The sequence below is a fragment of the Gouania willdenowi genome, chromosome 14, assembly GCF_900634775.1.
Source record: "Gouania willdenowi chromosome 14, fGouWil2.1, whole genome shotgun sequence".
Lineage (NCBI taxonomy): Eukaryota > Metazoa > Chordata > Actinopteri > Blenniiformes > Gobiesocidae > Gouania > Gouania willdenowi.
Genome location: NC_041057.1, coordinates 11,279,700 through 11,294,518, shown reverse-complemented (window position 1 = coordinate 11,294,518; position 14,819 = coordinate 11,279,700). Strand labels below are relative to the sequence as shown.

The 14,819-nt window shown below is 36.7% G+C and overlaps 1 protein-coding gene across 1 annotated transcript in view; it reads right to left on the bottom strand.

The window, feature by feature from the left end:
• Positions 1–14,819, bottom strand: part of LOC114475596 (phosphatidylinositol-binding clathrin assembly protein-like) — a 35,338-nt gene that overhangs the window by 15,781 nt on the left and 4,738 nt on the right. The window contains exons 2-4 of the mRNA XM_028466555.1: positions 6,270–6,412; positions 1,208–1,283; positions 750–852 (exon numbers count right to left, since the gene is read on the bottom strand). Of these exons, the coding sequence (XP_028322356.1) occupies positions 750–852; positions 1,208–1,283; positions 6,270–6,412 (322 nt within the window). The remainder of the gene's footprint in view (positions 1–749; positions 853–1,207; positions 1,284–6,269; positions 6,413–14,819) is intronic.

Sequence of the window (14,819 nt, the reverse complement as noted above, 5' to 3'; positions counted from 1 at the left end):
TGAGTTACCAATTAATGGAAGAATGAAAAAAAAAAAACATGCACACTTCATGGTTATAACGTAAAACTCATTTAAAAACAGCTTCAACCTACAACTGAGAAGGTCTCCCTAAAATATGTATGATATCACCATTCAGTCAGATATCATTAAAGAATAGGAAACTGTTGGAAATATGCATGATGTACATTCAGTAGCTCTGCTTCCCTTTTTTGAAAACCAATATGAAATATTCATTGCCTTTAAAAAAAAAAAACTAAAACTAAAAAAAAACATAGTTGCGACTGGTAAAGGGGCGTCAAACTAATCCTTGTCCAAGGCCACATTTGGACCATTTATGTGCACTAATTTATCATGTACACTTTACAGTTTACACATACAGACCTATAGTATGAAGTTTGACCAAATAATCAAAATTTTACTAATATCTTTAAAAAAAACAACTGCTAATTTATTGCCTGGGCCATAATGGTTGGTTTGAAAGGCTGAATTTGGCCCACAGGCCTTGGTTTGACACGTGCCCTTCAAAAGTCTGTGACACCAATTATTTGTGCTACAATTATTACCTTTAATATTTCTTTATTATGTCCACAAAGATGTCCTTAGTCTATAAAATCTTTTAACTATATTATACTATATATTAAACTATATTCACAGCTTAGTGTTGAGGAGGATTTCCCCTCTTAATTAAATGCAAATCCACAATGATTTCTCCTGTGTCTGATAATGCACGTAAACTTGTAGTGTGTTACCCTCTCTTCATCTTGGTAAAATCCACCGCAGCGAGTCTGTAAGACATGGCTTTTTCATTCAGGTAGCGGCTGTAGCGTCTGATGAAGGTCGACATATTGTATCCTGGAGGGCAGAGAGGGGGCGCTGCAGTCAGAACTCTACATCTTAGCTATGCTAATCCTTTTTAATAAACGTTAAAAAGACTTAATCCTTCTCATATGAACTTTACCACATCCTGTGGCACCAGTGGGTGTTTCCACATATGATAAGCCAATCCGTCCCAAGCACTTTAATGCTTCGACGTTCCTACATTTGCTTACAAAGACCCTGTGTTTACACAACGAGCCCATTGTTCATCATTTTTATATTGAAACGGGATGAATGGCACAGTAGTGATAGTTTAACTTCAAGGATAGAGACACAACGTCATTCAGTGAGACGCACACCAGTGCTTTGTCCACAAACAGCATTAAATCACCTTGTAGAGCTGCTTTATCCAGAAAGTTGTTGAGGTTGAAGAGAGTGTTTCTGGAGGCGAGGTACTGCATCAGTCTCTGAGAGAGAAAATAGGAAAGTGTTGGTGATTCATCCATAGCTGCCCGATAGCATTACATCAAGCTGAAAGTGACAGCCACGCCTATAAATCGGAATTTAGTTGAAGGAGGAAATCACGCCATAAGGTGACATGAGTTAACTGTAAAACCAGTAAAGTAAGCTTAAAAAAACAAGATATTTAAATATTAGGGTCAATTTATTTTGTTTAAAATCAGTTTCTTGCACTTATTTATGCATTTTCTGATTCTTTGGTCTAAAACAACTACACTCCCTGCACAGTACAATACAAATACAGTTTTATATATCATTTTTTGATCATATTTACAGAAGGTAAGTGCTCTAAAGCAGAAATGTCTATCTATTACTCAAGGCCACATGTTTGAAATGTAGCTGGATCAGAAAAATATCATGAGCCCATATTAATCCTTTTTCAATTATTTCTCGTCAACTAACATGCAGTTCTGTGACAAACACCTAATGCTACTAAATAACATGAAGTTTCACTTCATGGTCAATGTATTCCCTCTTTTTTTTTTACCACAGTTATGGGACACAAGTTCAGGCTCGATCACCCTGTAGCTGGCCACCTTTGATGATGGTGTCTAGTGTTAAAAAGGTCAAAACACCCCCTGATTCAAAGGAACACGACTGATGATGCATCACAAATTTCTGAGACACAGCTCCCACACCACTCTCAAATGGTAAATCTCATGTGAATACCATCTTTAAGCTCAAAGGACGGTTTAACATCACATCATGTGTTTAATGATTCCACGTAAACTTTATCAGTTGACTGGATTGGACGATCTGATGGATCTACAGTAAGTTGACCTTCAGGGCTTGAGTTTGACTTGTGCTCTGAAGCTTAAAGTATAGTATAAAATCAAACATGTTCACACTTAGGATTAAACTGATATCACTAAATAAAAGTATTAGCAATAGCCAATGGTTTATCTTGTCCTAGCGCCTGATGAGAGCTGGAGATGGAAACACGCAGTGACCCTGACCAGGAATAATCAGGTCATGGATGGATTTTGAAAGTAACACACCCATGAGGCAGTTTGAGTTTGATAAGAGAAAATGATAAATTACCCTGTGGATTCATACGATGCAAAACAGACCAACAAAAGCCTGATGACCACACGATACTAGCTCAGTGATTTGAGAAAACGAAGCAGATGTATAAACAAGGGGACAGATAAACATGCAGTTAAGGAGGTGGTGTAGTAGGTTACAAGTTTAGGTTAGGACTCGTGGTTCAAATCCATCCATCCCATTACCATTGTGTCCTTGGGTAAGACATTCACCCAGAAGATCGTCCCAGTGATTTCCATCTGAGAGAAAGTGTTGCTAATCCTTCTGAGCATCCACTCTCATTATGTCTTGTCTCAGTTGGTCACACTGCGATGTTTTCATGTTGAGATTTGGTTGAATATTCAAAAGGTTACCGATGAATAAAGCATTGCCAATCTGCTCCTGCACAGAACCCTGGTCTCCTTCATTGCTTTCTCAGTAACATCTAGCTCCAGTTTTAACAGACCACTTCACAGGAAGGAAGCTAAACACCAGAAAAGGGGATTTGATACACACACACACACACACAGTTTTAAACAAGCGGTTTATTTTAACACACAACCCATGAAAGCAAACCTGACAAGTGCTGGAAACATGTCAGAGCTGGGGTCACTAAAAGCTGGGCTCTGCGCTCACTGTCAAAGACTTTTTGTTCCCATCACAAAAACTTTTGTTCAATGTTTTGTTGGTTGCTCTTGTTAGATCAGCGACAGTTTATATATATATATATATATATATATGTCCATATACTGTATAATTTATATACTGTATGTATATTAAAATATCAGCAAGATGCATAATTGAGATGAAAAATGGAGGGAAAAAAACATCTGTTTATAATCAATAACTCACAAAAGCCTATCATTTAATTAAAAATCACTTCCCTTTTTACATGTTGCAATCTGTCAATCTATCAATACACCTTTTAGCGGTGACATCATCATCCAGGACATATGCCTTCGCAACGCCCTTTGTCATTTTAAGAGGGGTTTACATTTGCCTGACAACCGCTATTTACACTATTTACCGTGGACAACACAAAGGTTTTGCTCAATGTTGTATGAATATTTCAGCAGATTAGAGCCAAAGGCCAAGCACCGATATGAAGGGAAGTTACATCTGGTTGGTTTGGAATCATGTCCATACCAAGCACCTCAAGGTTCATGGAAAAAACGACCTGACAACATGGCCAGATCTCCAATGGGCTGGTATTTATTAGTACCTCATTAATAGCCCTGGCGTCTACACAATGGAGAAGATGAGGACTTATAAAAGCTTGGATGCATATATTTTTTTTAAGGTAGGCTTATGTATGTGTTGTGTCTTTATAGGCCTGTGTCATCATGATAATTGGCTCGTTATGCGATGTGGCTATGCTAGGCTAGCGCCGCTAATAATATAATAATAATATTAATACAGCCTAAATTAAAACACAAATGGGTGTATGAAGCACGTTTGTTTATTTAATATAATTACAGTCCATATACAAGTCAACGCATTGCATATTTACTCTTAATATCACGTTGCTTGTCTTCAAGTTAGACATACTAACCATAAACATTTCAGTCATTACTGAATAAATTACAATTTAAATGTAGGCTAATTCATAATCAACGTCATAAAATCAGTCGGGCAGAAATTAGATCCCCAAAATACACAACCTACCGTTAACGAAATGTCTACTGCAAACATACGACCACTTTGATTTTGGGCTCCATGTAGTTCCATCTACGTTTGTTCGCCTCAGTGCTTGGATCCATAATTTCCGTTTCTGGCCTTTTTCTGTAAAAGGTTATCTTTTCCTTCAGCCAGGCGTGGTTATGACAGCCAAATGCTACACAGGATTTGGGCATTATATGATAAAAATCAGCCAGACTGCAAAATCAGCGGTAAATGGCGCTTGTTCGGCAAATGATTACCACTCTTAAAATGGCGGCGTGCGTTGCTAAGTCAAGTGCTGACGACGCGAAAAGGTGTATTACCTTGGAATCTACTAAATGTTTAATTAGGACATCTCTGTTATACTGTGCAAAACATTGGAATGAACCTGCTACTGATAGCGGTGGCTGTTATTGCACATTTATTTAGCATGTTTAACAGGTAGGTCTTTACTGTCACAGCTTTACTCACAGATGGCTGTAGTTATTGTTGGGGGAGGAGACGAAGGCAGAAGGAAAGGAGGGAGCGCAGTGTTTCTGCTTCAGTCAACATTTATTTTGAATGAATAAATCAAAAAAATTTTGATAGTTTCGCATTAGCATATCAAAAATTTTGTGTCGGACAATATTATCATGTTGTATATGAAGAAAAAGCCAATTACAAACATCTTTAATTTTTTTTTTTTCTTTCGTTCTTTTCTTGACTTCATCTACTATTCTTCTTTGCCCCACGCGACGTCCCCAGTTTCCTCCTCAGTTCACGAGGAAAGTCGGGTCTGCTTAGGCTAGTGTAGCATTATCACGGAGTGCTAACAGCTGATCACGGCTTTAAACAATCTGAGCAGGATGTCCCGACACAATCGCCAAAATTACAGCCACAAGTTGGAGAAAAAATAGTGCAGTTTGGGCGTCCATGTTTGAAAGAAATAAAGGAACACACTATTGTTTTAATATGTTGAATATATCCTTCCACAGCATATTGAAACCCCTTTTGCCTGGATGTTGGACTTCACAAAAGTAAACAAGGAGCATGTGCGACTTATTTACATACGCAACAGGATCTTAGTTAATCGGACCTGAAGGGTTAGATTTGAAGCAATGTGTTGCCATCTAGTGACAGGTGAGAAATGTGGAAGAAGGGTTGAATTGCAGTACAAATGATAATAAAATATAAATTGCACTAAAATTATTCATTACTTTTCCTGGTGTTGGACTGCGTTAGATGGACATTGGTAAAATTGGTTTCAGTTTGTAGTTTTGTCAAAAAAATGTTTTACCACATCAGACAGTGATGGAAAAGGAAAAAAAAAACACAATTTCTGGGAAAATAATTCAAAGCTCGTAAATACATGATACAGTATGTTACCTTAAAATTCAGGGTTTAATGTTTTTGTTCTCATGACGAAAGCCAAGTAACACTAGCAGAATAAAAGGTGTAAAGAAAACAGAGGTCACAAAAGTGCTAGTCTTCAGTACTCAAGTAAAAGTATAGATACTTAAAAAAAAAATTACTCTGATAAAAGTAAAAGTACTGAAGTTCCTCTCTAAATGTACTTAAGTAAAAAAGTAAAACCAATGTCCCTTCGATAATAAGACAGGGTTTTTAAACCAGCAAATTCCATATCTTTTTCTCTTCTTTTTTTTTAAACTTGTAGAATACCGGTACATGGAAACAAGTTAAATGTGTTACCCTTTATAAACACCTGGATAATTTAATACTTATAATAAATTAAATTTGTAAATTAAATGTGTCAAGGAAAAAATTTGCAAATGCTCAAGAAAACTCTTGAGTTAGGGTTAGGGTTAAACCTTCGTGGTTGTTGGTTTGCTTCTTTTAATGTCGTGACGTCATCTTTGAATGTCTTAAAAGTAACAATCTCATTTTAAAAATGTAAGGAGTAGAAATTACTGATATTTGTTTAAAAAAGTGAAAAATAAAAGTAAAAAGTGGCAAAAAAATAAATAAATGATTGAGTAAAGTACAGATACCAGAAAAAACTACAGTACAGTAACAAAGTATTTGTAATTTGTTACTTGTCACCTTTAAATAACTGCTCAAAGATGGTAAATATTATAGAACTCAATCTGGACTTCAATTCTAAATTTGAGAGAACAAGACACGTGAACGTAGTTTAAATAACACTTTAACAAAAGTCAATAGTTTACAAACAAGTCACTGGCTCAAAACAAGAATTGAATTCCAATTCTGAGCCCAAACAGCATCTTTTTAATTAGTTTGACCTCTGTGCTCACCTCGTTGCCATACATCATGAGGTGATGTGTGGTGATGAGAGCTTTAAAAACCACAATCCAGCTGTTGCTGGCCGTGCGCTCCAGCAGCGTGTCTGCCAGGTGAGGGATGCTGACGTTCAGCTCATTGGTGCAGTGGATCAGATCTGGAAGGACACAAACAGTCTGCATGAGAACAATTTATACACGCAGCGTAAATCACGGCAGACAGAGATGATCACCTTCTGACCTCATGATCGCAAAGTAAAAGGTTACAACAAACACTGGCGTAATGCCTGTCATTGTCCAAACTGAAATGCCAAATCTAGTGCATTTTCTGTCACAGTGTTACCTACATGCAGAGTTGGAGTCAATTACAATTAGGTCTTCAATTTTTCATGTTCAATTACAACTAAATTGTGACTTACGTTGACTGGCATTTTTTTCCAATTACAATTGTGATTTTTCCACTGAAAGTCAATTATAATTACGTTCTCGATTACTAAAGTTAAATTACAATTAAGTACAGTTACTGAGCCTTTAACAAATAACCCCATAAACCTTAACCTTCTTGTTGTGTTAGCTTTCTGTTAGCATCTCTTATGATAACCTGTCAGTTTTTGTCTTAAATCACCTGTAAAATACAATTAAAAAAATATTATTGATCATCCAATTTGTTATTTTATAAGAATATTGGTATTAATGTCTTTGGTGTGGGTGCCTGAGCCTTTTTTCTGTTCTTATAAAAAAAAAAAAAAAAGAAAACTTGATATTAAGCATATTTTAATAATTGTTAGCTACATATGTGTAAGCCATAGAGCTGTAACATGGTTCCCCAGTATTTTTAAATAGCAGTTTTGATAGAATTTCGATGCCAATTACAATTACATAGTCAAATATCTGAATTCATTTACAATTAAATAATGACTATAACAGCATCAGATGTTTTCAATTTTGATTACGATTATGCGATAATTTAAGTTGATTATCAATTACGCAATTATAAATGTAATTGACCCCAATACTGCCTACATGTGCCAAAAAAAATTAGCACAGAAGAAAAAAAAAAACATGTTTAGCTCAATTCTTTCTCCACCCATTCACCTGAATTGAAGCGTAATGAGGAATAGGTCGATGTGCAAAATTAATTGTGCGTTTGCTCTCAAACCCTCTTTGTTAGTGGTGATGGAGTCAAACTGAAAAAGGCCCCTTTCACCGCGTGACGGTCGCATCCACAGAGTAAATTGTCCACTCATATAAAATGTGAAACCCATTTCAGAAGGAAAATTACCGCATGTCAGATTCAGAATGTCTGACAAATGGAAACCGGAGAGTACAAGCATTATTCAAATGGAAACACAGTGTGTCAACAACACATTTATTCTCAGGGCACAATCACTTTTCTCTCCTGCACAATAATAATCTAAAGGCAGAGAAAATAAATGCATGACTGGGGCAGGCTGTGCAAACGTTGGCCTGAATTTAGTCAGGACTTTAGATAAAGGGAACAATGTGAAGTATGCACGGCATCTGTTTAATCTCAGAGGTTTAATGACATCTACTTAAGGATCACTTTTATGTTTGGTCTTATGTGCTTTTCTTACACTGAGTGCATTCTGTACTGCAAAGTCTGCACTTGTTCCTGTGCAGGAATATACAGTAGATCATTTCAGAAAACATACAATAAACCTAACATGGATGTTACTTCACTGTGGGATGAAGCCTGAAGAAAATCCACACTGGCATAGGGAGAAAATGCAAAATCCCCCAAGTAGAAAGGTCCCATGAAGGTTCCCTGCCCAGGAATCCAACTCCTACTACACCATGAGCAGCCCTGCAACAACTTTAAGGTGATGAGTTTCACTTTAGAAACTCTGTTTATCCTAATGCAGCTAAACTTTGATGAATTGCAGAACGATAACATTCAAACTTTGCTAATAAACATTTCTGAATCCTAACTTGGATTCACATTATTTCTAAAAATCCTCACTACCTAGTTAATGTAAAATGTTCAGTAATGCAGCCCCACAGCATGATGGAACCTCCACCATGTTTTACAACACAGGTGCCCAAGTCCAGTCCTGGATAGCAGGGTTGGAGTCACTTACATTTTTCAGTTACAATTACAATTTCAATTACCCATGCTCAAGTGCAATTAAAGTATGATTTCAGTGACCAGCATTTTTTCCAATTACAATTGAACTACAATGATTTTTCTTCTCAGAAAATACATTACGATTATGTTCTCAATTATTGAAGTTCAATTACAATTAATAACAATTGCTGAGCCTAAAATTAATAACCTAATAAAAGGTAACATTCCTCTTGTGTTAGCTTTCTGTTAGCATCTCTTATGATAATGCTAATGTCTATCCATCTCATTTCTTTCCTATCTATTGATTAACTTGTTAGGGTTCCTAATCAATGAAAATATAGGTTTTAATATTTTCTAAAATGGTCAAATGTGGGAAAGCTTGATATGAAACACATTTTAATCATTGTTAACTACATTGTGTAAAACTGTTACATGGTTCCCCCAGTTTTGCATAAAATTACAATTGACAATTTCTGTAGAATTTCTATGGCAATTGCAATTACAACAAAGTCTATTATCTGAACTCAATTACACTATAATTACAATTATAACTGACTTCAACTCTGCCGGAGAGCGCCTGTCCTACATGTTTTAAATGCATCCCTGATCCACAATATCTGATTGTAAATATTAGCTTGTTATCAGACTTTCTGTAGAGCTGCATTATTAGATTCAGGTGTGTTGGAGCAGGTCATACTTAAAGTTACAGTATTCAGGATACTCATGGCGTTACAAAGAAGCTGTGTAACAAGTTTCCTCTTGTTTACAGTTAGCACCACCAGGAAGTTGAATCTAGGATAATTTGTTAACAGCTTTCATCAAATATTATAATTGATTGATACATTTTAATCTCCTTTTCAAAAAACAAAGAACATTTGGGACATCTGACGTGTGCAAAAATAACTTTAAAGTCAAACTAATAACCTATGTACAACTAGCAAAATTGATTGGTAAGATAAATAAGTATTTATTTAATCCCTTTGTGTTTTATCAAGGTCACCACAGCAAATCTTTGCAAACAGTATCAGACCTTTTCTTTATATATATATATATATATATATATATATATATATATATATATATATATATATATATATATATATATATATATATATATAATATTCCTTTCTTTCAACTCGGACCCAAACCACTATCCATCCATTCATTTTCTGACCCGCTTGCTCATTTTTTTTCCAGGGTCACTGGGATTCACACCACTTAAACACCTAAAATGGAACGTAAGCAAACTAGACACATTTCAGATCAGATTAAGTTTTTAAGGTTTTTACTTTTCGACAAAAAAAGCAACACATTTATTCAAAATTTCCCTAAAAAGTCTCAAATCCTCAAAACTAAAGTACAGTAAAATCAGTTCTACTGTCAAACAGTCAAACAACGTTTTGATGACATGTCTGGGAATATTAATAAGGGGGATCTCAAGGTACGACAAAAAGCCCAGGGTCTAAAAAAGTTGGGAACTCTGAACAAGAAAAAACTTTAAGCCCTTTAACTTTTCTCTGTTTCCTTCCACTGGATCAAAGGTTACCAGAGTTTATTGGAACTCTCCCTGATGTTTTTCTGCACCCCCTGAAATGCAGAAACCAAGCTGGAATCATACTAAATATTTATTTATTGCACCTGTAACAGCAGTGGTTTGCTGCAGCCGAAGTTTCAACTGTGCTCAGTTTGACTTTATTTTAATGCTGTTTTCAAACCACACAAACAGGAGGAGGCGGAGCAACACTGGCTGTAACAAAGAGTCTTTCTGTAGGATAAACATGGCCACATTCTAAACTTCAGGCAATGTTGTCTGTGTGTTAAAGATTTATTTAAGAAGCACTCACTACTATTGTGTGTGAGTGCATTAAAACTGAAGTGTGAATTTTTTTGAATAAAAAGGCACTTTTTTTTTTCTCTACTGTGTATGACTGAAAGGGAGATTTTTAATCATATTATTGTTGATTTAATGTTTTTACTGCTGATTTTTATGTTTTAGCTGGTGATTTTAATGTAATTATTGATTTTTAAACTGTTAAATGTTTTCTGTTACTCTTTGTAATCATGTAAAGCACATTGAATTGTTTTGTGTATGAAATGCGCTATACAAATAATTTTGTAATTTTTTGTCTTGCCTAAATAAAACACCCAGAAATAAATGACATAAAAAAATTACCTCTGCCAAGGAGGTCATATTTTCACCTGCATTTTTTGTTTGTTTGTTTTTCTGCTAGCAGGATAACGTCAAAAGTACGAAACGGATTTTGACAAAATCATCATTGGTGAAAATTTTAAAATTCACATCTTGGTTTATTATTGACTGATGTTTGTGAAGTTTGAATTAGTAATGTCAGGTTGGTTCCTCTATTACCCCATTGAGTTTAATCCGGATTGGATACAAATTGCGCATTTCATTGCAATTTTTGGAGGAAAAAAAAGGCGCTACCCATACATTTGGACCTACTTTATCATTATTAATGGAGATTTCTTGCAAGGCCTTTAAAGTGTAAATGATCATGGTACCATGATCAGAATCACTGATCCAGGTAACTGCCAGTATCTGACAAAGAGGATTTTTGGCACTTGGGGGAGGTTTGCGCTCTGAGGGGCGGATTCACTAAGATCTGAAATAAAGGGTGGTAATTCAGTTGATTCCATAAATTTTTTAATGATGCAGTTTCCTCACCTGCTGCGTGGAATTCACTAAGATTGCAGCAATGATTAGTGCACATGCAAAACTGGTGCAGACCACCTTTATTTAAATGAGCATTTTGTACGTGTTGAACATGGAGGGTAAACATGAGTGCGAGAAAGCGAAAATAAAAATTTGAAACAGTAAAATTGTAGGTGTTAGTAGAGGAAACGAATAAAAAATGGATGAATTACAGCAGATAGATAGATGTTCTGTATTCATCCCGCAGTGGAGAAATGTACGTGGATGTGACGGATGGGTGCATGCGTGCGGCTGATCGCGTGCGCGTGTGTGAGACAGTGACCTGCAGAGGAGAGACAGACACACGTCCAGCTTTTTTCTCTCTCTCTCTCTCTCTCTCCCTCTGTCTCTCACACACACACACACACACACACAACTGGAACCTTTTTTCATCTCTGCTGTGTTTTCTGTCTACATTTACTGCAGCGATGATCTCTGCGTGTGTGTTTGCACCTGCTTTTCAGTTGTACCATTTTCTGCTCCCCCTGTATAAATGTATTTGCATTTTCTCCTCTCATATTTTTGCTCCCCCTGGGAGATCCGCCTACTATACATATTCATTAGGGGGAAATGCGTTAAATGGATTGAGGGCGCACTCCTGATTCCCTGGGCTTTGAATTCCTTATTAGCGTGTGGAGTGACATTTGCACACGTTTTAATAACACTAAACCTTTAGTGAATCTGCCATTGTGTGTTCCTGTTTTGACTTTATTTTTCGAGCTTTCTGCCTTTTTCTGCACTGTTTATCCATCTTTTATGTGATAATGTTTATTACTCCGTAATTGTGCAAAAATAAATAAATACAGTTCTTCCTTTGCAGCCCAGTATCAGTCCACAGCCCAATGTTTGAGAATCCTTGAGTTAAGAAACCAATCATTCAAACATCAGTTATAACTGCAGGACAAATCACTCACTACGTTTATCACTTCAATGATTAGCTTCTAATGACTTGTGTCAGATACCACAGCACACTTTCAAAGGTCCAGTGGACCGTGAGGGTGACCTACACATGCAGCATTTGTCATGTGGTCATAATACTCTGGCTGTTTGGTGTATGTCAAAGATGAATAGGATGTCCACCTTTATGCATGTCGGAGCAATAATACATCCCCTCGGATTCCGTGGCTGCTGTGCGACAGAGCAGATCCCCTGAGGGCTGTGATGAACTAGTAATTACCAACTGGGATTATTGATAAACTGCACTCTGGATGGCGAATAATGTAGATGGAAGCCACAATGAAAATCTGTGTGGTGAAGCAGTCGAGGATAAGATTCAGCGAGGGACGACTGAAGGCAATTGTGTTCATAAAGAGACGAGCCACAAAATGCAATAAAACCTTCATTCTATACCAACATGGATTTAGATTCAAAGGAATAAAATCGAGCGTGCAACATAAGGAAGTGACAATAACACAAAGTGTGTAAATGTGCAAGTGCATTTACATCCCCGAGGCAAAGCTTTGTTGTCGCTGCAGGAGACGTTATATTGTGTCTTTACACAATTTTCCACATTATAGGAAGCATCCACAGCCTGACGACACGATGAGGAACCGATATGGAGAACATGCATATCAAATCTTTTCTGCGTACTATGCCAGGATCTCATTCCTTTGTTATAGTTCAAAGATCCAACGTCTGACACCGCTAGCTCAACAATGCGACAAGGTCACACGAAAAGTGAAAGAGCGTTTTTGTTCTGACACTGCTTTCGATTTATCTTGTGTTGCATTTGCAGAAATGACACTGCAATTTGTCTTTTCATAAAGTCTCTACCTGCAAAAGATGGATTGATATCAAGTTGTGTGTAACAGAAATGTTTCAGGTATTAATCAAAGCTTAAATTTCAGCGCGGATAAATGAACGTAAACCAGAGTTAGGACAAGACAGATAGAACTGTGTATTCTGTCCTGTTTCTTAGAAATACTTGTTTTTTTTTTTTATTGAAATTTCCTTTTCTTTTTCTTTTTTAAACCAAGGGACACACAACCCTACGTTTTATTTTTATTTCCAATAATACACATAGATTTTATTCCATTTGCTGATGTCTTTTCTGCGGAGGGCTTTCATATCTGCGTCCATTATCTCTAAACACAAACTAAGAGATTGTTGCTTTCAAGGACCTTTTTTTTCCCCTAGGAGACTCAAAAAGTAAACTCATATTATTTTGTATGTACCAGTACTCTTCTTTTATGGCACATTCTTAACATCTTTATAATGCTGTGGTGTGTAATGCTCTGCATTAAGAGTCCCATCCAGGTGGTTATGTTATAGTCTTAAAGCACTTTACACAACCAAACTACACCCACCTACCACTGCTTTCCTTGGAGGGTGTTAGGTTAGTCAGAGGACATTCAGAGTCTACAATCAAACTGCGGACGTTATCAACAGGGGGGCAATCCTTTAGTATTTGAGACACAGCTTTCAAACCTAAAGCAATGTCTGAATGCATCCTACACAGAGGCGTTTCCAGCTTCATGGGGGCCCTATGCAAGATGCTGTTTGGGAGGCCCTCAGTTTGTGTATACATGGAGACATTACTAATCCATTCAATTCTCCACGAGCTGCTACATTACAGTTTACTTGCTAAACTGGCAACGATCATTACAACTTCTCATTAAAATGAAACTTCTTAAATTGAACCACAAGCAAGGTAAGTGATAAATCATAGTCACAGCTTCTGACTCATACTTGGTCCCCCCTAGTGGCTAATTTGCAGGCCTGCACATAACCTTTTTTGGCCTGGTACTCGTTGTTTAAATATATTTAGCTTCTACAGCACACCTGTGACCTCACAGAAGGAAAACAATGGAGAGATGCGTGAGTGACAAAAGGTTTTGCTTTGATTTACTGAAACTAGAAATGAAAAGAAACCCATCTGTTCCTTAAAGCTGATATACGGAGCTTCTCAGAAATCTATGTTCATGTATGATTCTTTTGAAATGCAAAAAAATACCTAACTAGTCTTTTACTATGGTCTACTGCCGGTGGACATTCATATACCTTAATGTAAATAAGTTCCTCCTTCGTCCTATAGACCCCTATACAAATTGAAACGATCGCCAAGTACGCCCAGCCAATAGGCTTCAACTTCCTGTTTTTGAGTCTGTCAATCAAAGTGAATGTGGAACTGCGCATTGAAACAAGGCCGCATGTCACAACAGCAAACAGGTAATTATGATTTTGGCTCTGACCTGACCCATAGACCTATATCAATGCAACCTTGTTATGTTTAGCGATGCGCGTGTAGAAAAGTAGAGGCGCGGCTTCTGGTAGATTGGCAGAGGCAGTGGGAGGAAGTGGAGCTGTTTAGGGCAGGACGTCGAGATGTTTCTCAGAAACTACTGATAGCAGCTTTAAAACCTCACAAAATATGAAGCTTTCTCATGAAACGACTGAAAACTAAACATACAAATATCTGAAAACCAAATGTAAAGACAGCTTTGAAAGCACTTACAACAATTACTATTTCATCATCAACAGTCTCCTTATGACCATCCTCTATTTCAAAAACAGTAAAAGATTTTGAGTCCAGAGTGGCGCTTTTTGATGGCTCATTTTTTAATATTTTTGATGTGCAGTGCTGTCTCTTATAGCCCTGTTAAAGCCCGATATGTAACAACACCCAATTTCTTATTAAAAGATTTTTAACAACACCCGAAATGTAACAACTGATCAATAATGTAAAAAGATGCTGAGCCCTTCACAACATTTGCTTCAGTGCATATTAGTTATTCATTGATTATTTTGGTAGCGCATGCAAACACAAAAA